Source organism: Pongo abelii, chromosome 2 (assembly GCF_028885655.2).
Source record: "Pongo abelii isolate AG06213 chromosome 2, NHGRI_mPonAbe1-v2.0_pri, whole genome shotgun sequence".
NCBI classification, from domain to species: Eukaryota; Metazoa; Chordata; class Mammalia; order Primates; family Hominidae; genus Pongo; species Pongo abelii.
In genome coordinates this window covers 190,828,526-190,856,386 of record NC_085928.1, presented here as the reverse complement: position 1 = coordinate 190,856,386, position 27,861 = coordinate 190,828,526, and the positions used below count along the sequence as shown (strand labels likewise).

General features: G+C 40.1%; 1 protein-coding gene and 2 pseudogenes across 1 annotated transcript in view; 1 reads left to right on the top strand and 2 right to left on the bottom strand.

Annotated features, from left to right (window-relative positions):
* The window catches only part of LOC134761094 (uncharacterized), a 41,130-nt gene extending 25,101 nt beyond the window's left edge, over nt 1–16,029 (bottom strand). The window contains exon 1 of the mRNA XM_063722429.1: nt 15,774–16,029. Within this exon, the coding sequence (XP_063578499.1) occupies nt 15,774–16,029 (256 nt within the window). The remainder of the gene's footprint in view (nt 1–15,773) is intronic.
* A 296-nt stretch (nt 16,030–16,325) lies between these two features.
* Nucleotides 16,326–18,223, top strand: LOC100434493 (FLYWCH-type zinc finger-containing protein 1-like; annotated as a pseudogene).
* A 6,341-nt stretch (nt 18,224–24,564) lies between these two features.
* LOC100939369 (actin, cytoplasmic 1-like) lies at nt 24,565–25,640 on the bottom strand (annotated as a pseudogene).
* Between the last annotated feature and the right edge of the window lie 2,221 nt (nt 25,641–27,861).

The window sequence follows — 27,861 nt, the reverse complement described above, 5'->3', positions numbered from 1 at the left end:
GAGTGCCCACGCTCTGGACCCAGGCTGTATGGTTTCATTGGGCCTATCCATATCTCAGACACTGAAGCCATCACCAGAGTAAGCTAGTTCACATTCTGGGTCCTGAAGCCAAACCCTCAATGGGCATGCCCATGTTTCAGGTGCTAGCTGAGCAGCTACAGAAAGGTAGACTCAACCCTAACCCCAAAGCTGCTTTAACTCTGTGCACACCTGTCTTCCCATTCCCAACTTCTCTGACTGCTTCACAAATCTTCATGCCTCACATTCTATTACCAACATAACAGAAGAGGTGTCTGTGCTTCAGGCACTAGTGCCATTACCACTCCAGATCCTAGAGCTGTAGTCCCTCCATGCACGCTCAAGCTTCTGGGTTCAGCTCTGTGGCCATTCCATGGGCACCACTCATCTGATGCTGGCGCCACTGTCACTCCAAGCAAGCCCATGAGCCAGACGCAGTGCCAAGAGGGTCTTCAGACACAGTTTCCCCAGTGGTAAAAAAGAGTGGGAGGATCTTAGTAGCCATTGCCACTGAAGACTTCAATAACCCTCACTACCACTGTGGAAATCCACAGCCTTGACCACTGAGGACACCTGCAGTCTTCATCAACACTCTCCCTAGCTGATAGAGCTGCACAGAGACTACACAACTGGCATATTCATTGGTATACCCCAGTGAGCAAGTGCCCTCATACCCTTCAAAAATATTTCCAAAGTAAAACTAGCCTGTAATGTCTGCAATAGGTGACTGCTCCACCAAATACATGGACATCAGTGTAAGACAACAAGAAACATGACAAACCAAGGAGACATAAAACCACCAAAAGAACACAATAATCTCACAGTAGCTGGCCCCAAAAAAAACAGATATATAAACTGCTTGACAGTTGTTCCCCCCCCCACCCCCGCCCAGATGGAGTTTCATTCTTGTTGCCCAGGCTGGAGTACAATGTCACGATTTTGGCTCATTGCAACCTCCGCCTCCTGGGTTCAAGTGATTCTCCTGCCTCAGCCACCCAAGTAGCTGGGATTACATGTACCCGCCACCATGCCTGGTTAATTGTTTTTTGTATTTTTAGTAGAGATGGCGTTTCATCATGTTGGCCAGGCTGGTCTCGAACTCCTGACCTCAGATGATCCACCCGCCTCAGCCTCCCAAAGTGCTGGGATTACAGGTGTGAGCCATGGTGCCTGGCCAATAATTTAAAATAAATGTCTTAAGGGAGCTCAGTTAACTTCAAGAAAATATAGAAGAACAATGGAATGATATCAGAAAAATAAAAAATGACAAAAGAAGAAATTTAACAGACAGATTAGAATTACTTTAAAAAAAATCCAGAAATTCTGGAGCGGAAATCTACAATAAACGAAGTTTAAAATGCAATAGAGAGCATCAACAGGAAAATTGAACAAGTTGAAGAAATCTGTGAACTCAGAAACATGTTATTTAAAAAAATTACCAGAGGACAAAAAGAATGAAAAGAATTAAAGCTTACTGGATGTATAGGACAGCATCAAAAGAGCAAATATTTAGTTAAAGATATTAAAGAAGTCAAAGAGAAAGACAAAGGGGTTAGAAGGCTTATCTAAAAATATAATAGCTGAAAACTTTCCAAATCTGGGGAAAGATAATATCCATGTACCAGAAGATCACAGATTTCCAATCATGTTCAAACAAGATGACACCAAGACACATTATAATCAAACTCAAAAATCAAAGATAGAAGATAAGCAAGTCACATATAACAGAATTTCACCAACGCTAGCAGCATATTTCTCGGAAGAAACCTTATAGATCTGGATAAAGTGAAATGATATAGTCAAAGTACTGAAGGATATATTCAAAAACTGCAAACCAAGAACACTGTACCTAGCAAAACTGTCCTTCAAAAATGAAGGAATGACAAAGACTTTCCCAAACAAAAGGTGAGGAAGTTTATCACTGTCAGACCTACCTTAAAACAAATGCTAAAGGGACCTCTTTAAACTGAAAGAAAAAGATGCTAATTAGTAACACAAACACATACGAAGCTATAAAACTTACTGCAAAAACTAAGTACACAGAAAGTTTACTACTGAAATGGTGTGTAAATCAATGATACATATTCAGTATGAAGGTTAACAGACAAAACTATTAAAAATAATAGCTACAATAGGTTGCAGGATATACAAAAGAAAAAATTGTAAATTGGGACATCAAAAACAATATTTGAGAGATGGAGTAAAAGTGTAGGGTTATTTTATGTGATCAAGGTTAAATTGTTATCAGTTTTGAATATCCCATTATAACTTTAAATGTTTTATGTAAGCCTCATGGTAACCACAAAAAAATTGATAGTACATATACAAAAGATAAAAAGTAAGGAATCAGGCTGGACACAGTGGCTCACACTTGTAATCCCAGCACTTTGGAAGGCCTAGGAGTGTAGATCACAAGGTCAGGAGTTCCAGACCAGCCTTTCCAGTATGGCGAAACCCTGTCTCTACTTAAAAGTACAGAAATTAGCCGGACGTGGTGGCACGCACCTGTGGTCCCAGCTACTCGGAGGCTGAGGCAGGAGAATCACTTGAACCCAGGAGGTGGAGGTTGCAGTGAGCCGAGATCACATCACTGCACTCCAGCCTGGGCAACAGAGTGAGACTCCATCTCAAAAAAAAAAAAAAGAAAAAAAGTAAGGAATCAGCCAGGTGGCCAGGCATGGTGGCTCATGCCTGTAATCCCAGCAGCACTTTGGGAGGCCAAGCTGGGTGGATCACCTGAGGTCAGGAGTTTGAGACTAGCCTGGCCAACATGGTGAAATCCCATCTCTACTAAAAAAATACAAAAATTAGCTGGGCATGGTGGTGCATACCTGTAATTCCAGCTACATGGGAGGCTGAGGCAGGAGAATCACTTGAATCTGGGAGGCGGAGGTTGCAGTGAGCCAAAATTGTGCCATTGCCCTCCAGCCTGGGTAACATAAGTGAAACTCCCTCTTAAAGGAATCAAAGCTTACCAATAAAGAAAATTATCTAATCCCAAAGGAAGGCAGCAAGAGAGAATGAAAGAAATGTTCTACAGAACAACCACAAAATAGTTAACAAAATGGCAGTAGTAAGTCCTTACTTATCAATAATTATCTTGAATGTAAATGGATTTTATTATCCAATCAAAAGACACAGTGGCTGAATGGATAAAAAACAAGACCCAACTGTATCCTGCCTATAAAAGGTTCAGGTCACCTTTAAGAACACAGATAAATTGAAAGTGAATGGATGAAAATATTCCATGCAAATGGAAAACAAAGGAAAGCAGAGATAGTGATAGTTACATCAGATAAAGTAGAGTATAAGTCAAAACTATAAAATGATAGAAGGGTCATATAATGATAAAGGAGTCAACTCATCAAGAAGATACAATTGTAAATATGCATGCACCCAACTTCAGAGCACCTAAATATATAAAGCAAATATTAATAGATCTGAAGATAATAAGAGACTGACACAGTAATGATAGAGGACTTAAATACTCCACTTTCAACAATGAACAGATCGTCCAGACTGAAAATTAATAGGGAAACATTAGACTTGAACTACACTTTAGACCAAATGAATGTAACAGACATATGAAGAACATTTCACCCAACAGCAACAGAATACACATTCTTAAGCACATGTGGAACATTGTCCAGGATAAATCACATGTTAAGACATAAAACAAGTCTTAATAAAATTAAGAAGATTGAAATCATATCAAGTATGTTTTCTAGGCACAATGGTATAAAACTAGAAATCCGTATGAGAAAGAATTTTGGAAAATTCACACGTGGAAATTAAACAGCATGTTCCTAAACAACTAATGGGACAAAGAGGAAGTTAAAAGAAAAACTGAAAGATCTCTTAAGACAACAAAAGTTAAAACACAACATATACAAACTTATGGAATGTAGCAAAAGTAGTTCTAAAACAGAAGTTTGTAGTAATAAATGCCTACATCAAAGAAGAAGAAAGATTACAGATAAACAACATAATGTTATACCTCAAGGAACTAGAAAAAGAAGATGGAGTAAGCCCAAAGTTAGTAACAGTAAGGAAATAATAAAGATTAGAGCAGCAATAAATGTAATGGAGACTAGACAAATAATAGAAAAGGTCAATGAAACTAACAGTTTTGTAAAAAGACAGATCTGAAAAACCTTTAACCAGGCTAGGAAAAAGGAGAGAAGACTCAAATCAGAAATTAGAGGGAGGACATGACAACTGATAACATGGAAATACAAAGGATCATAAGAAACTACTATATGATTTTATATCAACACATTGGATAACCTAGAAGAAATAGATACATTCCTAGACACTTACCACCTGCCAAGATTAAATCTGAAGATATAGAAAATGTGAACAGACTGATAACTTATAAGAGACTGAGTCAGTAATACAAAGTCCCCCTTCAAAGAAAAGCCCAGGACCCGATGGTTTCACAGCTGAATTCTAGCAAACATTTAAAGAAAACTAACATAAATCTTTCTCAAACTTTTCTAGAAAATTGAAGAGGAGGGAATACGTCCAAACTCATTTTGCAAGGATTACACTGGTACCAATGCCAGACAAGGACACCTAAGAAAATAAAATTATAGGCCAGTATCCCTGAAGAACACAGATGCAAAAATCCTTAACCAAATACTAGTAAACTGAATTCAGCAGCGCATTAAAATGATCATTCACCGTGATCGAGTGTGATTTATCCCATGGGATGCAAGGATAGTTCAACATATGCCAATCTATATATGTGATATACCCCATTAACAGAATGAAGGATAAAAACCACATGATGATCTCAATTGATGCAGAAAAGGCATTTGAAAAAATTTAACATTCTTTTGTGATTAAAAACTCTCAAAAAACTAGGTATAGAAGAAACGCGTCTCAACATAAAGACCATATATGACATACCCATCATTAAGCCTTTGTTACTCCTTTATTTCTGAAGGACAGTTTTGCTGGGTATAGTGTTCTTGGTTTATACTTTTTGAAGATATCCTTCAGTGCTTTGAATATATCATCCCTCTTTATCCTGGTCTGCAAGGTTTCTTCTGAGAAATATGCTGCCAGCCTTAATGAAGTTCTGTTATATGTGATTTGCTTATCTTGCTGCACTCAGAATCCTGTCTTTGATTATAAAGATAAAGAAAAGACAAGGATGTCCCACTTTCTACTTTTATTCAACATAGTACTAGAAGTCCTAGCCAGAGCAATTAGGCAAGAGAAAGAAAGAAAAGGCTTCAAAATTGGAAAGGAAGATGTTAAACTGTCTCAGTTTTTGGACAACATGTTCTTATATAGAGAGAACCCTAAAGACTCCACGAAAAATGTCAGAACTAATAAATGAATTTAATAAAGTTGCATGCTACAAAATCAACACAAAACTAAGAAAGAAATTAAGGTAACAATCCAATTTACAATAGCTACAAAAAATATAATACTGAGGAATAAATGTAAGCAAGGAAGTGAAACATTTGCTTCACTTTCGCTTACATTTGTAACAAATGTAAGAAAGAGAGTCCAGAAATAAATCCCTGTATTTATGGTCAATTAATTTTTGACAAGGATGCCAAGAATACACAATGGGGAAAGAACAGTCTCTTCAATAAATAGTATTGGCAAAACTGGATATTCACATGCAGAAGAATGAAACTAGACTCTTATCTCAAACCCTATACAAAAATCAACTCAAAATGGATTATAAAGACTTCAATGTGAGACCAGAAATGGTAAAGCTACTAACAACAACAACAAAAAACATAGGGGAAATGCTCCATGATATTGGTCTGGGCAACGATTTTTTAAATACGATGCCAAAGCACAGGCAACAAAACCAAAAATAGACAAGTAGGATTACATCAAACTGAAAAGCTTCTGCAAAGTAAAGGAAACAGAGTGAAGAAACAACCTAGAGAATGGAAGAATATATTTGTAAACAAGAACCTCAGAAGGGTTTAATAGCCAAAACATGTAAGGAAGTGAAACAACTCAATAGTAAGAAAACAACCCAATTAAAACATGGGCAAAGGGGACCTAAATAGAAATTTCTCAAAAGAAGATACACAAATGGCCAACAGGTCTATGAAAAAGATCCCAACATCTCTAATAATTGGGGAAACACAAATCAAAAGCACAATGAGATATTACTCCACACCTCTCAGAATGGCTATTCGAAAAGACAAGATAAATACTGGCAAGAATATGGAGAAAAGGGAACTGTTGTATACTGTTGGTGGGAATGTAAATTTGTAGAGCTATTTTGGAAAACAATGTGGAGGTTCCTCACAAAAGTAAAAATAGATTACTATATGATCCATACTACTGGGTACGTATCCAAAGGAATTGAAATCACTGTCAGATATCTGCACTCTCATGTTTGCCGCAACATTATGCACAATAGCAAGATATGGAACCAACCTTAGTGTTCATTGACAGATGAACAAATACAGAAAATGTGTTATATATACACAATTAAATACTATTCAACTTTAAAAAAGAGAGAAATCCTGTCATTTACAGCAACATGGGTAAACCAAGAGGACATTATGCTAAGTGAAATAAGCCAGGTGCAGAAAGACAAATATTACATGGTTTCACTTATATGTAGAGTGTAAAAGGTTGAACTTATAGAAAGAGAGTACAATGATGGTTACACGAGGCTGGAGGTTGGGGGATTGGGAAGATTTAGTGAAAGGACACAAAATTTCAGGAGGAATAATTTAAAGAGATCTATTGTACATTACAGTGACTAGAGTTAGTAATAATATATTACATATTGAAAATTGCTAAAAGATTTTGTGTTCTCACCACAAAAAAAAATGTGAAACAATGCATGTGTTTAATAGCTTGAATTTATCCATTCCACAGTTGTATACATATATAAAAACGTTGTGTTGTACACCATAAATATACATAACTTGTTAATTTAAAAAATCCTTTGAACATTTTGTGTGGATCCCTGGTGGAAAGTAGAACTTGGATATAATATAAACTCAGCAACTTTTTAGTATGTGATATATGTCTTGAGATACTAGATTGATATATTTAAGAATTTGGAGCTTCCAATGTAGAGTAAATGAAAGTTGGCTTAAAGTACGATAAATATATATATATACACACACACACACATATGCATGCACACACATTAAAAAAATTTTTTTTTAGGACAGAATCTCACTCTGTTACACAGGCAAACACAGCTCACTGCACCTCAATCTCTTAGGCTCAAGTTATCCTCCTGTCTCAGCCTCTCAAGTAGCTGGGACTATAGGCATGCGCCAACATGCCTAGCTAGTTTTAAAATTTTTTGTAGTGACAGGGTCTCGTTATGTTGTTCAGGCTGATCTTGAACTCCTGGGCTCATGTGATTCTCCTGCCTTGACCTTTATGGACACGAGCCACTGCGTCCATCTCAGCTCACTGCGACCTCTGCCTCCCGAGTTCAAGCGATTCTCCTGCCTCAGCCTCTTGAGTAGCTGGGATTACAGGTACCCACCAACACGCCTGGCTAATTTTTGTATTTTTAGTAGAGGTGAGGATTTACCATGTTGGCCAGGCTGGCCTCGAACTCCTGACCTTAGGTGATCCACCCACCTTGGCCTCCCAAAATGCTAGGATTACAGGCATGAGCCACCACGCCCAGCCGTAGTGCAATACTTTTAAAGGACATTCATTATTTGGATCTCATGTAACCAGGGCTTATACTTTCATTGATTTATACATAAGTTTTAGATAATTTATAAAAGTAAGCAAATTTGGAAATCTTAGTGATTACTCTTTTTTTAATTTCCATTTTTATTTTAGATTCTGGGGTTACATGGGTAGGTTTGTTACAAGGGTATATTGTGTGATGCTGAGGTTTTGGGCTTCTATTCATCCTGTCACCTACATAGTGAACATAGTACCCAATAGAAGTTTTATATCCCTGTCTTCCTCCCTCCTTCCTTTCAGAGTCCCCAGTGTCTGTTGTTCCCTTCTGTGTCCACGTGCACTCAGTGATTAGCTCCCACTTATAAGTGAGAACATAGGGTATTTGGTTTTTGTTTCTGTGTTAATTTGCTTAGGATAATGGCCTCCAGCTGCAGGAACATGATGTCCTTCTTTTCTATGGCTGCATAATATTCCATGGTGTATATGTACCACATTTTCTTTATCTCACCCACTGTTCATGGGCACCTAGGCTGATTACATGCTTTTGTTATTGTGAATAGTGCTGCAATGAACATACAAGTGCATGTGTCTTTTTGGTAGAACAATTTATTTTTTGGGGGGCATATACCCAGTAATGGGATTGCTGGGTGGAATGCAATGGTAGTTCTATTTTTAGTTCTTTGAGAAATCTCCAAACTGCTTTTCACAGTGGCTCAACTATTTTGCCACTTTTAATAGCAAAAACCACAATTACTTTTGCACCATCCTAATAGTTTACATGCCTACCAGTAGTGTGTAAGCATTCCCTTTTCTCCACAGCCTTGCCAACATCCGTTATTTTTTGACGTTTTAATAATAGCCATTCTAACTGGTGTGAGATGGTATCTCGTTGTGGTTTTGATTTGTCTTTCTTTGATTATTAGTGATGTTGTGCATTTTTTCATGTTTGTTGGCTGCTTGTATGTCTTTTGAGAAGTGCCTGTCCATGTTCTTTGTCTACTTTTTAATGTGGTGGTTTGTTTTTTGCTTGTTGATGTAAGTTTTTTATAGAGTCTGGATATTAGGCCTTTATTGGATTCAGAGTTTGCCAATATTTTCTCCCATTCTTTAGGTTGTCTGTTTACTCTGTTGATAGTTTCCTTTGCTGTGCAGAAGCTCTTTAGTTTAATTAGGCACCATTTGCCAATTTTTGTTTTTGTTGCAATTGCTTTTGAGGACTTAGTCATAAATTTTTTGCCAAGGCCGATGCCCAGAAGGATATTTTTAGGTTTTCTGCTAAGATTTTTAAGGTTTCAGTCTTACATTTAAATCTTTTATCTTTTTGTATATGGTAAAAGAAAGGAGTCCAGTTTTATTCTTCTGCATATGGTTAACCAGATTTTTCAGTACCATTTATTGAATTAGGGAGTCTTTTCCGCATTGCTTGTTATTGTCAACTTTGTCAAAGATCAGTTGGTTGCAGGCATGTGGTTTTATTTCTGGGGTTTCTATTCTGTTCCATTGGTCTATGTGTCTATTTTTGTACTAGTACTATGTGTTTTTGGTTATATCATCTTCAAACTGTAGTATGAAGTCAGGTAATGTGATGCCTCCGGCTTTGTTCTTTTTGCTTAAGGTTGCTGTGGTTATTTGGCCTCTTTTATTTGGTTTCATATGAATTAGAATAGTTTTTCAGAATTCTGTGAAAACTGATGTTGATCATTTGATAGGAATAGTGTTGAATTTGTAGATTGCTTTTAACACTATGGGCATTTTAGCAATGCTGATTCTTCCAATCCACGAATATGGAATATTTTTCTGTTTGTGTTCTATGATTTATTTCATCAGTATTTTGTAGTTCTCCATATAGAGATCTTTCACCTCCAAGGTTAGGTGTATTCCTAGGTTTTGTGTGTGTGTGTGTGTGTGTGTGGCTACAATAGGTGGGATTACATTCTTGATTTGGTCCTTGGCTTGAATGTTATTGGTGTATAGAAGTGCTACTGGGGTTTGAATGTTGATTTTAATATCCTGAAACTTTACTGAAGTTGTTAATCAGGTCTAGGAGTCTTTTGGTGGAGTCTTTAGGATTTTTCTAGGTATAGAATTATATTGTCAGTGAAGAGAGATAATTTGATTTCCTCTTTTCCTATTTTAATACCTTTTTTTTTCTTTCTCTTGCTTGAGTGCTCTGGCTATGACTTCCAGTACTATGTTGAATAGGAGTGGTGAGAGTGGGAATCCTTGTTTTATTCCACTTTTCAAGGGGAATGCTTCCAGCTTTTGCCCATTCAGTATGATGTTGGCTATAGATTTGTCACAGATGCCTTTATTATTTTGAGGTATTGTCCCATGAGATCTAGTTTCTTGAGGTTTGTTTTTTCTACTCATGAAAGGATTGGATTTTATTGAAATATTTCTGTATCTATTGAGACGATCATGTGAGTTTGTTTTAATTTTGTTTGTGTGGTGAATCACGTTTGTTGATTTGTGTATTGTGAACCAACCTTACATCCCAAGAATAAAGCCCACTTGATCATGGTGAATTAACTTTTCAATGCACTGCCAGATTTGGTTTGCTAGTATTTTATTGAGGATTTTTGCATCTATGTTCATCAGGTTTAATTGGCCTTTGGTTTTCTTTTTTCCTTGTGTCCTTGCCAGATTTTGGTATTAGGATGATACTGGTTTTGTAAAATGAGTTAGGGAAGAGTTCCTTCTCCTCAGTTTTTTGAAATAGTTTCAGTAGGATTGGTACTAGCTCTTTTTACGTCTGCTAGAATTCAGCTGTGAATCCATCTGGTCCACAGCTTTTTTTGGTTTGTGGATTTTTTTTTTTTTTTCAAATTACTGATTCAATTTTGGAACTTGTTATTGGACTGTTTAGGGTTTCAATTTCTTCCTGTCAATCTTGGGAAGTTATGTGTTTCCAGGAATTTATCCATTTCCTCTAGATTTTCTAATTTGTATGCATAGATGTGTTTATAGTAGTCTCTGAGGATCTTTTGTATTTCTGTTGAATCGGTTATAATGCCACCTTTGTCATTTCTGATTGTGTTTATTTGAATCTTCTCACTTTTTTCTTTGTTAATCTGGTTTGCAGTCTATTGGTCTTGTTTATCTTATCAAAGAACCCACTTTTTGTTTTGTTGATTCTTTCTGTGTTTTTTGGGTCTCAATTCTGTTTAGTTCTACTCTGATTTTAATTATTTCTTTTCTTCTGCTTACTTTGGAATTAGTTTGTTCTTGTTTTTCTAGTCCCTTTAAGTGGTAGAGTATTAATCTGAGATCTTTCTAACCTCTTGATGTAAGTATTTAGTACAATAAACTTCCCTCTTAACACTGCTTTGTTGCATCCCAGAGATTTTGTCATGCTGTGTCTCCATTATCATTTGTTTCAAATATTGATTTCTGCATTAATTTTACTGTTTACCCAAAAGCCATTCAGGAGCAAGTTATTTAGTTTCCATGTCACTGTGTGGTTTTGAGAGTTCCTCTTGGTATTGATTTCTATTTCCATTCCACTGAGGTCTGAGAATATGCTTGGTATGATTTCAATTTTTTTGAATTTGTTGAGACTTGCCTAATGGCTGAGAATGTGATAGATTTTAGAGTATGTACCATGTGCAGATGATAAGATACATATCCTGTGGTTATTAGGTGGAGTATTCTGTAGATGTCTATTAGAACCAATTGGCCAAGGGCCAAATTTAAGTCCAGAATTTTTTTGTTAGTTTTCTGCCTTGATAATCTAATACCGTCAATGGGGTGTTGAAGTCTTCCAGTATTATTGTGTAGCTATGTCAAAAATGGATTATTCTTATCAGTTGACATATCCTGACAACGTTTCTAGCACTTTAAGATTATTATTTATTGACATTATGATATCTTCTGGGGGTTTATTTTAATATTTAGTTTAACGAATAAGATAAAGTGGCTGTGATGAAGGTCTGGAACGGCATCTGCCTAAAAGGCAAATATAGTGATTACTCTTTACATATAACCTGAAATCTAGAACAATATAGCATCTGAGGATAAAATAATTTAAATTGTAGTTGCATAAGGTTTGCATCCTGATGTATCTGAAACGTGTTCCATATTACCTTGGCTTTCAATTTCTCTAATTTTTCTATTTGATTAGAAGTTATTCATTTTGGGGGCAATGATGAAATTCCAATTTGAACTGTCTCATATCTTTTAATCAGAATTTTCCCAAAGCACAAAAGTGAAAATGTAGAAGTTGCTGTGTTTCATTAGTTTCATTCTTTTGAATGTTGCTACACTGAAAGCGCTGTGTGAAATTATTAGAAGACAAGTTTTCAAATGGTTGTAAAAGAAGATGCATATATGGGGACTCACTCAAAGGGCATTATTTAAAAAAGAAATTTCCAGCCACCCAGATCTCAGGGTAGCTATGTCCATTCAAGGATAGAGAATCCACCATCTGTATGATTATTTTTACGTCTGAACTTTTTTATACACCAGAGAGACTCAAAACTTTCAGGGTCATTTGCTCAGCATGTAGTGGAATGTCCTGCGCAATAGATTCCAATTAATATGACCATGTTCAATGGCCCTTTACCACCAATGATATATAACTGCTTTCCACTTGGCTTTATATGGCACTTCTTTGTTACAGCTGCAACCAGGTCTATCGCCGCTTTGATAAAAATTTCAGTTACCCCAGGGAGAAGCTTTCAACTTTATTAAGTATTGAAGTCTGTACATTTGTTCTTCTTTGGAAGAGCAGATCAAAAGCACGCTTTCTAAGTAAGTAATCTGATAAATTAGGATAGCATTTGCAGACTTGGGCAATATGTTTTTCCGTAATTGAAACCTGAGAACCTGTGTCAACTGACTATACTATTACAAACTTCTTAGCATTTAACAAGAGTTTCTTTTATTTTTTGAAAGTAAATAGAATTCCTTGATTCAATTTAACCAATTCTTTAGCATGCTGTTTCCTTTTTGTTGTGGTTAGGAAAACCTCAGTGTAGGTTTAGAGATAGAAAACTGACAATCAAGAAAAAAAAAAAGCAATTAGATGATCAAGTTGTGATATAGACAAAAAGCCCATGTTGTCTTATCTCTGGCATTAATTTACTGTAAAAACTTGAGCAAGCCACTTAATTTTTCTGGGCCACAGTTTCCTCATCTTTGAAAAGGGATGATTGGCTAAATTATGTGTAAGACTTCTGCTGATTCTGAAATTCTCTGATTCTAAGTCTTAGGCAGAATGAGGCTAGACACAGAATACCTTATATTTGCATGTGGCCATTTTTACTTTGCATCTCCTGCCTGCTTCAATTCCAGGTTTGGTTTGGCAGTGGAATAATATGGTGCTATTTTGTCTTTGGGTAGGAATGAGATATATCTGGATCACTGGTTAAAACCAGAATAGTAATACCTTCACAAAGGAGACTAGACGGTTGTATTTCTCCCACAGTCCCAAGCTACTAGAATGTTGAAAAGACACCAGATTTATCTTGGGAAAATTGGCCCTTCTTCGCGTACATTTACAATACAAATACAAATAAATTCAGATTTCTCCATAGCTGATGGGACAAATTTTGCCTTCTGTGTTAGTCTGAATCTGAGGGTTACCCCTGTTATTAGCATTTTCAAAGATTTAGATTGCGACCTTTGAATTCTAATTCATGGGATTTGGATGCTTAAAAAGGATAACTTGGGCTGGGCATGGTGGCTCACTCTAATCCCAGCACTTTGGAAGGCCGAGGCAGGCGGATCTTTTAGGTCAGTTGTTCATGACCAGCCTGGCCAACGTGGTGAAATCCCGTCTCTACTAAAAATATAAAAATGAGCCAGGTGTGGTGGCAGGCGCCTGTAATCCCAGCTACTAGGGGAGGCTGATGCAGGAGAATGGCTTGAACTCGGGAAGCGGAGGTTGCAGTGAGCCGAGATCATGCCACTGTACTCCAGCCTGGGTGACAGAGTGACTCCATCTCAAACAAAAAAAAGAAAGGATAACCTGAATCAAAATGTACATCACATGTTGCCAAAGAGTAAATATAATTTCTTACAGTATTTTGTCAATGGATGCTTACAATATAAACACTCCATGTAGACATCCTCAAAGTGTTTTAGCATTAAAAAGTTGGAAACTATTTTGTAGACCAATTCTTTCTAAATTTTAAGTTCTGATGATTGGGGATCAAGTTGGGGCTATGTTTTTCAGAATCGTAAAAAGCCTAAATACTAATAATACAGTTGTGATATTAGTAGAAACTTTTCCTGGGAGGTAGGGATTTAAGAGCCAAGTTTCTCATCTCAGATCCTCAGCAATTTATTTCTGATATTGGGCTATTCACTTGTTCTGTCTGTTACTGTTTTCTCATTTTTAACACTATATCAAACCTCTGTAAGAGGTTCGGTTCCTTTCCTGTCCTGTCCTGTCTAGTTCGGTCGTCCAGCCTGGAATGCAATGGAGCGATCTTGGCTCAGTGCAACCTCTGCCTCCCGGGTTCAAGCAATTCTCCTGCCTCAGCCTACTGAGTAGCTGGGATTACAGGCACCCGCCACCACACCTGGCTAATTTTTGTATTTTTAGTAGAGACAGAGTTTCACCATGTTGGCCAGGCTGGGCTCGAACTCCTGACCTCGTGATGTGCCCGCCTTGGCCTCCCAAAGTGCTGGGATTATAGGCGAGAGCCACCACGCCCACCCAAGAGCTAGTTTCTTAAAGGTTAATCGTACTGTAGAACCTTAAACTATATAAATAAATTTTATGTATGTAGTTGTGTTTAAAATCCTCTTGTTTTGAACTTAGAATGGGTTTTTTACTCATGCATGATTTTGTAACATCATTCAATGATAAAAATATTAGTTCACTGACTTATTCAGAATTTCTGAATCGACCCATTTCCTTATACAATATCAACAATTATTTTGTTAATATCACCACTAATCTCATCAGAAAAGCTTGTAAGTGTCGAAAAACTATCAAGTTCATAGCAGTAGATTCAAGATTTCTAAAATTTTAATTTTCTCTTGAAAGCTCACATTTTGATCATAGGCAATAAATACCATCTGTTGTTTTTCTTGAAGTGACAGGCTTACTTTGTCCATTAAAATTAAAGTCTGCCAAATAATCTGAAAATTCATTATTTGTCTGTCTGTCTTTTTTTTTTTCAAGTAAAAATGATGTTTTATGAAAATGTATGCTGGTTCCATTTGTAACTCAGTTGCATGAGTTTCTTTTCGTAGAGACAACTATCATATTTCAATATGTGGTAGAAACGCTTCATATGCACTTCCCATTTTGTAATACAGAATATTAATAAGATGTATACTCAAGGGTCTAGATTTAATAAAGTTAATCATTTTTATTGTTTTATAAAGGATATGATTAAGTGAAACTGACATTTTATTTTTATTGTGAGTGCATGATGGTGAAGAATGTGATAACTGCCAGTGTAGTTTGGTATCACAGCCTTGATTCTTTCTAAGGAACCTACAGTTTTACCTACCATTGCCTTAGCAACACTGGCAATTATCAGCATAATGAAGAAGAAAAATTACATCTTAGTTTTAAAAACTATCATAAAAACAGTTTTGGCCTTGCAGACTTCTTGAAATGGTCTTGGAGATCTCAGGAATATGTGAATTGCATTTTGAAAATCTCTGGACTAAGCCTGGCCAACATGGCATAACGCTGTCTCTACTAAAAATACAAAAATTAGCTAGGTGTGGTGGCGGGTGCCTGTAATCCCAGCTACTCAGGAGGCTGAGGCAGGAGCATTGCTTGAACCTGGGAGGCAGAGGTTGCAGTGAGCCAAGATTGTGCCACTAGACTCCAGCCTGGGAGTCCAGCCTGGGCACAGAGCAAGACTCTGTCAAAAAAAAAAAAAAAAAAAAAAAAAAGAAGCTGACTAGGGTTCAATATTGTTACAGTCTTGAATTTCCCCTTCTGTTTTCAGAAAAATGGGCCAGCTTCTTACTGCTCCATTTCCCATGAAGTTAAAACATCAAAAGTAAGAAACTATTAACACTGAGGCCCACTCGTTAAAAGCAGGGACCCGCTTCTTAATGACTAGATTGCCTTGTCTTGCTGACTGAGACAAAATTTAATAGCAGTAGGTGGGAACTTGAACTAATGTAGTCAATACCTGGTAAGCAGTACGTAGTTGCTTTCTTCTCACTATACTTGCCTCCTTTTCCAAAGTGAAATAATAATAAACAGACCTTTAAGAAAGTTTTGGATGGGGCTCGCTCCTGAGGGGCAGGTCGGGGATGGGGAGTAGGCGCCAGGGTCGGGGTGGCGGCGACGGCCTGGGCCTCGAGGTCGACGCCTGCTGCTGCAGCAGCAGAGGCTGAGGGACCCGCCGCAGCCCTGTCGCCCGAGAGGGAGGGCCCCGCTGCCATGGTGAAACCAGCCCAGAGAGGTTACAGGATTTTACCCCGGGTCTCCTGCCCAGCAAGCCAGCGCCGTGACCAGGTATGGGGGATGATGATGGCGGCTCTCACTCACTTGTGAAGGCTGGAACCCAGGGAACCTGCGGTGACCTAGGGATTCTCCAGACACCGCCGCAGCCCCACCACGACCAGCCGAGGCAGCCACAGCCACAGCAACAGCTCGGGCACATGAACGGAACTGCTGGACTCCAGGTTTCTTGCGGGGGTGCTGAGCGTGGCCTGAGGGACAGGCCCTGGGTCCCGGAATGCCCCTGCCCAAGCCCAGTGAGGCGGAGGGCGAGAGTGGGAATGCTGGGCAGGAGCCGTCCCCCCGGGCCAGGCACGGACGTCATCCTGGCAGCCTCAGGAAGCCCGGGAGGTTCTCCAAACTGGTCCTGCTCATGGCCTCCAACCAAAATGAGGATGGGGTGGGCTTCAAGCCCCAGGAAGTGCACTGCGTCTTGTCCCTGGAGATGGCCGGCCCCGCCACCCTCGCCAGCACCTTGCAGATCCTGCCAGCTGAGGAGCAGGGAGGGGCGGCCCAGCCAGCCCCCCAGATGCCTGAACAGAAGAGCAGCAAGCTGGATACAGCCCCTTCATTCCCTGGAGTTCCTGAGAACACCATTCGGGGGCCGCCTCCTGGTGCTGGAGTCCTTCCTGTACAAGCAGGAGAAGGCTGTCGGGGACAAGGTGTACTGGAAGTGCCGCCAGCATGCTGAGCTGGGCTGCCGGGGCCAGGTCATCACCCGAGGTCTGCGGGCCACAGTGATGTGGGGCCGCTGCTAAGCGCCCGATGAGCAAGGCCTGGAGCCCTGGAGCCAGAGGGAGAAGCTGCCCAGCCTGGCCCTGCCAGAGGTCTTGGGACATCCCCGGGGTCCTGAGGGCCCTTGAGGCCGAGTGGAGGAGCCGCTGGAGGGGGTGGGCCTGTGGCAGTGCCCCAAGGAGCCGGAGCCAGAGCCCACCCCTGGGCTGGTGCTGAGCAAGCCGGCCCGGAGAACGACAACGGACCCCCGAACCCTGTCGCTGTAGAGCCTGACGCCCAAGAAGTGCTCGATCCTGGGCCTGGGACAGGCCCGGCCTCTCGAGTTCCTAAGGACGTGCTACAGGGACAGCTTCCTGGTGCACGAGTCGTTCCTCTACAAGCGGGAGAAGGCCGTGGGGGAGAAGGTGTATTGGACCTGCCGGGACCACGCACTGCACAGCTGCCGGAGCCGGGACACCCAGGGACAGCGGGTGACCGTGATGCGTGGCCACTGCCACCCGCCCGACGTGGAGGGCCTGGAGGCCCGGCGGCAGCAGGAGAAGGCCATGGAGACGCTGCAGGCTGGGCAGGACGGCCTTGGGAGCCAAGTGGACACTCTCCTCCAAGGCGTGAACAGTCTTCTCTGCCTCAGGGGCCCCGGCCCCCTGACTCTCACCAGGCCCCGGCCCAGAAAGCAAGCGAAGGTCGAAGACCAGGAGCTGCCAACCCATCCCCAAGTCCTGGAAGGATCCCTGGACGAGGACCAGGACATGGATGCAGACCCCGGAAGCCCTGAGTTCCTGCGGACCCCGCTGGAGGGCAGCTTCCTGGTGTACGAGTCCTTCCTCTATAAGCAGGTGTATTGGACCTGCCGGGACCAGGCCCGCATGGGCTGCCGCAGCCATGCCATCACCCAGGGCCGGCGGGTCATGGTCATGCGCAGGTACTGCCGCCCACGGGACCTGGGTGGCCTGGAGGCCCTGCGGCAGCGGGAGCTCTTCTCCACCCTGGCGCAGTGGGACTGCCCAGAACCCCTCCGGCCCCTGGAGTTCTGAGGACTTCCTTGGGAGGCAGGTTCCTGGTGCCCGAGTCCTTCCTCTACGGGAAGGAGAAGGCGGCCGGGGAGAAGGTGTACTGGATGTGCCGGGATCAGGCTCGGCTGGGCTACCACAGCCGCGCCATCACCCAGGGCCAGCGGGTTATGGTCATGCGCAGCCGCTGCCACCAGCCCAACCTGGAGGGCCTAGAGGCCTTGAGGCAGCGGGAGAGGCTCCCCAGCATGGCCCAGCAGGAGGACCCAGAAAAGATTCAAGTTCAACTGTGCTTCAAGACGTGTTCTTCTGAAAGCCAGCCGATTTATGGGTAATTGTGTTAGTTATCTAATGGTGCGTCTCCAATTACAACAAAACGTAGTGGGCTTAAAACAACAACAACAAAAACAAAAAGAAACTTTTGGTACAGAGGTAAGGCCAGGTTTGCATCTGGCCTGACGCCAAAGCCCATGTACTTGGCCACTACTTTATACTGATCTCTGGGCTGCTACCTAGCTCTGAAAGTCAGTGATTCTGGAAGACAAATATCTTCCTAAAGTGGCAAATAAGGCTGTTGGTAGGATTTGTGGTGGAACTGCAAGGATTTCAGCAAATACAACATATAGTTTTTAACCGTATGGAATGTATACTGTGGCCTGGTAGTTAAAAGAGCAGGCTTTGAACATAAGCTGCTCAGAGCCCAAAACTATCATTTACCAGCTTTGTGATTTAGGGAAAGTTGCTTAACCTCTTTTGCTTCAGAGTACTCATTTGTAAGATGAAATGATGAGGGATAATGATAATAATGCTACCTATCGAGGCTTCAATTAGTAATGGTTTGGTAGGTAGTAGAGCACATGGTAAGCATTAGTAAATCTCAGCTTTTATAATTATCTGCTGTGCTAAACATATGATAGCCATGCAGTACAAATTGGCTATTATTTAACACACTTCCTCCTTCTTCTCATTACTGGTGCAAACACAATCATCACTTGTTATTCATTTATTTGTTCCTTTGTCTGTTCTACAGTGATCTACTGAACCTAGTATATAACAGTCACTGTGCCAGGCGATGACCCTGATCTAGTCCTACAGTTGGCAGCTCCAACATAGCTATTATTTCCATTTTACTCTAGTTACTAGGGAAGAAAAGTAGTACATTGGTTTTTCATAGGTTTCCTCAGATCATGCAGTTCATGTCGAGCATCCTACCATTTTCCTCTATTCATTTATCTCGGATTAAAGACAGGCGCTAATAATTGCATCTAAATCAAACACACATAGATAGGAAAGTAAGTGTCTCCCATTTTCTAATATTGTCGTAAAGGTTGTAAAAATTCAAGCCAAAAAACACTTTATATGGTATATATAATTTTTTTATAAAAGTTAAAACATAAGGTAATATCACATTGATAATTACAAATATATCCTTTGAGAGGAATATCTGTAATCCATTTTTCACCATGTGTGATGCACTTGGTGCTTGAAAATTCTTTAGGAACTGCATATATGCAGATGAAAATGAAGTTCTTTACTATATTATCCTTATCACACATTAATTTCTTGAGAATGTAAAGATTCCCTATGAGAACCCAAGAACATAAATGCTAACAATTTATTCACTAAAACTGAAACTAAGATTTGAAAATTTAAAGAAGATAATCTTTGAGTGCTAGGAAAAGCTAATCATTTTCCTTTAATAGCTCTTAAGCTTCATTCTTCCTGAAAATTTAAAGTCTTCCTAATCTTACCAAATAGTACAACATGTAAAAATCATACAGGTGTACAGCAAATGTGTCTTTAAAATTTTATGTCCTACAGATTTGAAAATTAAATCATATTTTAAATGTATTAAGAGAAATCCCATATAAAAGAAAGCTACGATGAATCATTTCAGTAAGGAATTCTATTGTTAGCCACAGGAAAATTCTCTCTAAATTATATTTTGAGTGTCTGGATTTGTGTATTTCATGTATTTTAAGGCAAGATATGTTAATAGTAGAAGCTATTACAAAAGCATTTCTTTTCTATTTATCAAGTTAGAATCATACCGTAAGTCATTCTAGTAAAGTATCCTGAAGGAAACAAACAAACAAAACAAACAAACAAAAAACAACTGTGAGTCATGAGCTGAGTTTGCTACCAGTAGTAGAATTAATTTTAGTATTTTAATTCTATTACTTTTCCTTGACCTCACACCATTCAATACCACTGGTCACTCCCTCTTTCTTGAATGTGCTCTTCTTTTGGCTTATGCTGACATTTGTTTCAACTGTTTCTCTCTTACCTCTTTGGCTGCTGCTTCTTCAGAGCCCTTTTCTGTCTTCTCCTTTTCTACCATTAGCTATCTCTACCTCTAGATATTAGAGCTATTTAGGTAACAATCCCAGGCTGTTCTGTTTTTACGCAGCTAGACTTCATGGATCCAAATCCTAGTTACAGGGCTTGAACTCACTACAGGCAGGCCTTAAACTCTGTGTGTCTCAGCTTCCTAAAATATAAAAGAGAATAATAATAGTCCCTACGTCATGGGATAATTGTGAGGATTAAGTGAATACATTTAAAGAATTTAGGCTGGGTGCAGTACCTAACACCTGTAATCCCAGCACTTTGGGAGGCCTAGATGAGTGGATCACTTGAGGTCAAGAGTTCAAGACCAGCCTGGTCAACATGGCGAAACCCATCTCTACTAAAAATGTTCAAAAATTAGCTGGGCGTGGTGGTGCCCGCCTGTAATCTCAGCTACTCAGGAGGCTGAGGCAGGAGAGAATCACTTGAACCTGGGAGGTGGAGGTTGCAGTGAGCTGAGATCGCGCCACTGCACTCTACCCTGGGCGACAGAATGAGACTCCATTTCAAAAAAAAAAAAAAAGGACTTTAGAACACTATATTTGGATTGTTTGTTTGTTTTTTTTGTTTGTTTGTTTTTTGAGATGGAGTCTCACTCTGTTGCCCAGGCTGGAGTGCAGTGGCACGACCTCGGCTCACTGCAGTCTCTGCCTCTGGGTTCAAGCGATCCTCCTGCCGCAGCCCCTCAAGTAGGTGGGATCACAGGTGGCTGCCACCATGCCCGGCTAATTTTTGTATTTTTAGTGGAGACGGGGTTTCACCGTGTTGGCCAGGCTGGTCTCGAACTTCTGACTTCAAATGATCCACCCACCCAGGCCTCCCAGAGTGCTGGGATTACAAGTATAAGCCACTGCGCCCGGCTGGTATTTTTAATTGTTTTTATTCTGTAGCATATTCGTTCTCTATGTAATGCACCAATTCCGATCCACATGCTGACAAATCCTAAATTTATATGTCTAGTCCAGGTCTCTCTGCTGAGGCTCAGACTGTATATATCTGACTACTAGTATCTTCACTTGGATGTCTCTCAGATACATCAAATTATGTTCAGAACTGAAAGTTAAATTATTAATCTTCCTCTTTCTAGATCTCTTCCCCACCTGCAAATTGGTCCTTCTCAAAATATTACAGAGTTAGTAAATGGCATCTCTATCCCCACAGTTCAAACAGAAACAGGACAGGCATTTAAACTTTAAAAAAAAACTTTTAATATAAAGAATTTATAATATATATAAAAATAGAGAGAATGCCTAGCTTCAACAATTAGCATGGCTAATCTTGTTTCATTTATGTTGCCACCCACTCCACCATGCCCCAAACTAGATTATTTGAAAGTGAATTCTAAACACCATACTATTTTATGCATATTTATTTGTACACGTATCTCTAAAACAATAAAGACTCTTAAAATATTTATGAAATTATTATAATTTATCACATAATTTTTTCTTTTTCTCACTGTCAATTTAAATAAGAATCCACACAAAGTCTGTAAATGGCAAACGTTGATATATATCTTAAATTTCTTTAATCATTCTCATTCTTATTCTTATTCCCCTCATCCCAAATATATTTGTTGAAGAAACATTTGCCTTGTAGTTTTCTTTTGTCCCCCGAATTTCCTGTAAATTGGTAGTTTGAGCTGAAGGCTTAACTTGGTTTTGTTCAGGTTTGCTTTTTTATAGGAATAGTTTATGGAAAGTGTTGGGTACTTTCATCAGGAAGCACAGAAAGTCAGATTGTCTCTCCTTTTTGTGATGTGAACAACTGTTGATGGTCATTGTTTAAAATAGATCCATTATATCATTAGTGGTTACAAAATGTTAATATTCTATTTTTTAATCAGTGTTTCATTTATTGGTTGAAATTCTTCTATAAAGATTAACTTCCCCTTACAACTTTTGGTTATCCAGCAGTACCTTTCATATAGGAAAGACAAAATATTCTTTTCCTTTATTCATCAGCTTTCAGTGTGATTAGTTCATTCTGTATCATCTTCCATGAGTGATCAATGAACTTTTTTTTTTTGAGATGGAGTCTCGCTGTGTTGCCCAGGCTGGAGTGCAGTGGTGTGATCTCGGCTCACTGCAACCTCTACCTACCGGGTTCAAGCAATTCTCCTACCTCAATCACCTGAGTAGCTGGGACTACAGGCGCACACCACCACACCTGGCTAATTTTTTGTATTTTTAAAGTAGAGACAGGGTTTCACCATGTTGGCCAGGCTGGTCTGGAACTCCTGGTTCAAGCAATCCGCCCTCCTCGGCCTCCCAACGTACTGGTATTACAAGAGGCTTCTTCAGTTTGGCTCCTGAGTCCTTTTAACAAATTTCAATTGTACTTAATAGCTTAATTTTTTCAATATTATAAGATATATCAAGATTATAATAGACATCTCCTGCTCTAGTAGAGAAATCATCCATTTCTCTAAGGTATTTAGTATTGGGAAATGATATTTAGAGACCATGGTCTGGGTTTTAGCAGTGCTCATTGTTGCTTCGTTGGTCATTGATTTTACACTTGTTCAGTGAACATAGCTAAGGAATACATAATTTTTGTTTATTAGTTTGTTTTGAGATGGAGTCTCACTCTGTCATCCAGGCTGGAGTGCAGTGGCATGATCTTGGCTCACTGCAAATTCTGCCTCCTGGGTTCATGCCATTCTCCTGCCTCAGCCTCCAGAGTAGCTGAGACTACAGGTGCCCGCTGCCATGCCAGGCTAATTTTTTGTATTTTTAGTAGAGACGGGGTTTCACCGTGTTAGCCAAGATGGTCTCGATCTCCTGACCTCATGATCCGCCTGCCTCAGCCTCCCAAAGTGCTGGGATTACAGGCTGAGCTACTGCGCCTAGCTGAATTACGTACATTTTTTTTAAAAGAGAAAATCTGATTTCATAATATTTTAATTTAGTTTAATTGTTGTTTAAATTTTTTTCCCACCAATTTTCATTTTAGGTTTAGAGGGTACATATGGAGGTTTGTTATATGGATAAATTGCATGTCATCAGGGTTTTGTGCACAGATTATTTCATCATCCAGGTAATAAGTATAGTACTCAATAGGTAGTTTTTCAGTTCTCACCCCCCTCCCACCCTCTGCCTTCAAGGAGGCCCTGGTGTCTATTGTTTACTTTTTCATGTCCATATGTATTCAGTGGTTAGCTCCTACTTATAAGTAAGAACATGTGATATTTGGATTTTCTGTTTCTGCATTGCTTCAATTAGGATAATGGCCTCATGCTCCATCCATGTTGCTGTAAAGGACATGACTTCATTCTTTTTTTATAGCTGTGTAGTATTCCATGGTATATATGTACCACATTTCCTCACCAGTTCACTGTTGATGGGCATCTAGGTTGATTTTATGTCTTTGCTATTGTGACTATTGCTTCAATAAACATACATGTGCATGCCTTTTGATAGAATGATTTACCTTCCCTTGGGTGTCTATCCAGTAATGGGATTGCTGGAACAAATGGTAATTCTGTTTTATGTTCTTTGAGAAATCTCCAAACTGCTTTCCACAGTGGTTGAACTTGTTCACATTCCCGTCAGCAGTATATGTGTTCCCTTTTCTCCACAACTTTGCCAGCATCTGTTGTTTTTGACTTCTTAATAATAGCCATTCTGACTGGTGTGGGATGGTATCTTATTGTGGGTTTTTTTTTTAATTTCTCTAGTGATTAGTGATGTTGAACATTTTTTATATGCTTATTATTGACATTGTGTATGTCTTCTTTTGAGAAATGTCTTCATATCCTTTGTCCATTTTTTTAATGGGGTCTTTTTTTTAAGGTGTGTACTTTTATTGCACTGGTCTCAAGTTAGGCAAGCCCAGGCTGCCTCCACCCTCCACCAACTCCCAGGGAGACCAAAAGCCTTCATACAGCTCAAGTTGGGAGACAGAAAAGGGGGGTCACAATGCCAGTCATTCAAAATAAAACAAAATTTAAAAAGTACTAGGGCAAAGATTTAAGAAATTATGCATTACATAATATACATGAAAGCTGTGCTGTCACCTCCCTGGACTTGGGAGAAGATTGGACCATTCTCCCTAGAGAGAAGTGTGGTGGCTTTTTGGAGGGCAAGAGACTTCCTGTAACAAAGCATCTCATGATATTTGGAATGACTATTAAAAAAAATAACAATATACAGTCAAAGTCCTCGGCCACACTGTAGAACTTTGAGCGATGCTGGCTCCAACCCATTGCTGACACTGTCATGGTCCAGTTTTTAAATCCTGAGTCAAGCCAAAAACAAAAACAAAAACAAACAAAAAACAAAAACAAATTAAGGCATGCCAATGTCTTCTCGTTTTCTGTGCCAGTTTGGTTTTTTTCAAGAAAGGGTGTAACAAAACTAAGGAAACTAAGCGACAGTCCTCCTAGAGGCATCTGCGGTGGACAATGGAGGGGTGGGACTTGTGGTACTGCTGCTTGCTGATCCACATCTGCTGGAAGCCTGGCAGCCAGGCCAGGATGGAGCCACTGGACCCACACACAGTATTTGTGCTCAGGAGGAGCAATGATCTTTATCTGCATTGTGCTGGGAGCCAGGGTGGTGATCTCCTTCTGCATCCTGTGGGGGATGCCAGGGTACACAGTGGTGCCACTGGACAGTACTGCGTTGGTGTAGAGGTCTTTGCAAATGTCCACGTCACACTTCTTGATGGAGTTGAAGGTAGTTTCGTTGATGCCACAGGATTTCATGCCCAGGAAAGAAGGCTGGAAGAGAGCCTTGAGGCAGAGGACCCACTTGTTGCTGATGGTGCTGACCTGGGCTTCAGGCAGCTTGCAGCTCTTCTCCAGGGAGGAGCTGGAGGCCACAGTTACCATCTCTCGCTGGAAGTCCAGGGTGAGGTAACACAGCTTCTCCTTGATGTCTCACGCTCTCTTCAGCGGTGGTGGTGAAGCTGTAGCTGCACTTCCCGGGGCTCTTCATGCAGTAGTCAGCCGGGTCCAGATGCAGGATGGCACCAGGGAGGGCATGCCCCTTGTAGATGGGCACAGTGTGGGTGACCCTGCCAGAGTCCATCACGATGCCAGTGGTACAGCCAGAGGCTTACAGGGAAAGCACGGCCTGAATGGCCACCTACATGGCTGGAGTATAGAAGGTCTCAAACATGATCTTGGTCATCCCACAGTTGGCTTTGGGGTTTAGGGGGGCCCCAGTCAGCAGCACAGGGTGCTCCTGAGGAGCCACATGCAGCTCGTTGAAGAAGGTGTGGTGCCAGATCTTCTCCATTGGTGACAATGCCATGCTCGATGGGGTATTTCAGGGTCAGGATGCTTCTCTTGCTCTGGGCCTCATTGTCCCCATAGGACTTCTTCTGACCCACGCCCATCATCACGCCCTGGTGCCATGGGTGCCTCACGATGGAGGGGCATCATCGCCTGCCAAGCTGGCCTTGCATATGCCAGAGCCATTGTCCATGACAAGCGTGGCGATATCATTATCCATTGTGAGCTGGCAGTGGGTGTGGACCCATGGCAGAGCGGCGAGGGCAAGACTCTGTGTTTATGGGGCAGATGCAGTCTCAGAGGTTAATGCAATCGTTCTTGGCTTGTTGATTTGTCTAAGTTCCTGATAGATTCTCAATATTAGACCTTTGTCAGAGGCATAGTTTGCAAATATTCTCTCCTATAAGTTGTCTGTTTACTTTATTGATAGTTTTATTTGCTGTGCAGAAGCTCTTTAGGTCCCATTTGTCAATTTTTGTTTTTGTTGCAATTGCTTTTGGAGTCTTCATCATGAAATCTTTGCTAGGGTCTATGTCCAGAATGGTATTTCCTACATTTCTTCTAGGGTTTTTATAGCTTTAGGTTTTACATTTAATTCTTTAATCCACCTTCAGTTGATTTTTGTATATGGTGAAAGGAAGGCCAGGCGCAGTGGCTCAGGCAGGGCATGGTGGCTCACACCCGTAATCCCAGCACTTTGGGAGGCTGAGGCAGGCAGATCACGAGGTCAGGAGATGGAGACCATCCTGGTTAACACAGTGAAACCCCGTCTCTACTAAAAATACAAAAACAAAAAAATTAGCTGGGTGTGGTGGCGGGCACCTGTAGTCCCAGCTACTCGGGAGGCTGAGGCAGGAGAATGGCGTGAACCCGGGAGGAGGAGCTTGCAGTGAGCCGAGATTGTGCCACTGCACTCTAGCCTAGCCTTGGCGACAGAGTGAGACTCCGTCTCAAAAAAAAAAAAAAAAAGGAAGTTTCATTGTTTTGCGTATGGCTAGCCAGTTATTCCAGCACCATTGTCAACCTTGTCGCAGATCAGTTGGTTGCAGTGTGTGACTTTATTTCTGGGTTCTGTAACCTCTATTTCTGGGTTCTGTAACCTCTTCTATTGGTCTGTGTGTCTGTTTTTGTACCTGTATCATGCTCTTTCGGTTACTGTAGCCTTGTCATACAGTTTGAAGTCAAGTAGTATGATGCCTCCAGCTTTAATGTTTTTGCTTAGGATTGCCTTGGCTATTTAGGCTCTTTTTTGATTCCATATGAATTTTAGAATAGTTTTTTCTAATTCTGTGAAATATGTCATTGGTAATTTGATAGGAATAGCATTGAGTCTGTACATTGCTTTGGGCGATATGACCATTTTAACAATATTGATTCTTCCTACCCACGAGCCTGGAATGTTTTTCCATTTGTTTGTGTCATCTCCGATTTCTTTCAGCAGTGTTTTATAATTCTCATTGTTGAGATCTTTCACCTTCCTTCTTAGCTGTACTCCTAGGTATTTTACTCTTTTTGTGGTATCGTAAATGGGATTGCTTCCTTGATTTGGCTGTCAGCTTGGATGTTGTTGGTGTATAGAAATCATGATATTTTAATTTTAAATTTAAGATTATAATACTTCTTTGATTTTAAATTTATATTCTCTCTACTATTGTAAAAAAAAAGTTGGTTCCTAAATGTGTAAATATAATTACTTATTTTCTTTATCCTTTATCTATTTTTCTTTATCCTAGATTGTATTATAATAGTTTCAGAAAATCATAACCAATGTTGTCACTAACAATATGATTGCTGAAAATTACTCAAGATCTTTTTTAAAAAACATTTTGTTTATTTATTTTGAGCTTCAGGGTATATCCAAATAGACAAATGAAATTATTGTGTTTTCAATTTGTTTGAAATACTTCTTCTCTATATAATTATGCCATCCACTCATTGCTTAGATTGGTTTCATTTTGCTTAGATTTTTCGGGATTGAAAAAATTTAACTTTAATTTAAATTTTAATTAAGTAAAATGGTTACAGGACTTAAAGAAATGTACCAAACAAGATCTATTGCAAAAAGTTCATCATTTATTCCTGTCTTCCTTATAGTTTCTTTCCTTGTAAGTAGCCATTTAAAAACCTTTTTGCTTTAGCCTTACATTAAAAAAATGTGAAAACATATGTCTTTGTATCCTCCGTCCTTTCATATTCTTCCTTTATATCTCTCCTTTCTACCAATAAATGGTAACATACACACTTTTCTTCAGCTTACTTTTTTCACTTTCCTAGAGATCAGTTTTATATAAAATATATAAAAATAGCTCTGTTTCCCTTTATAGTTACATATTTCTCAGTTGAGTAGGTATATCATGGTTTAATCAACCAGAACCTTTTGGTGGATATTTGCATTATTTCCAGTTGTGTGCTGGTAAATATTTAACAACTAGGTCTCTATA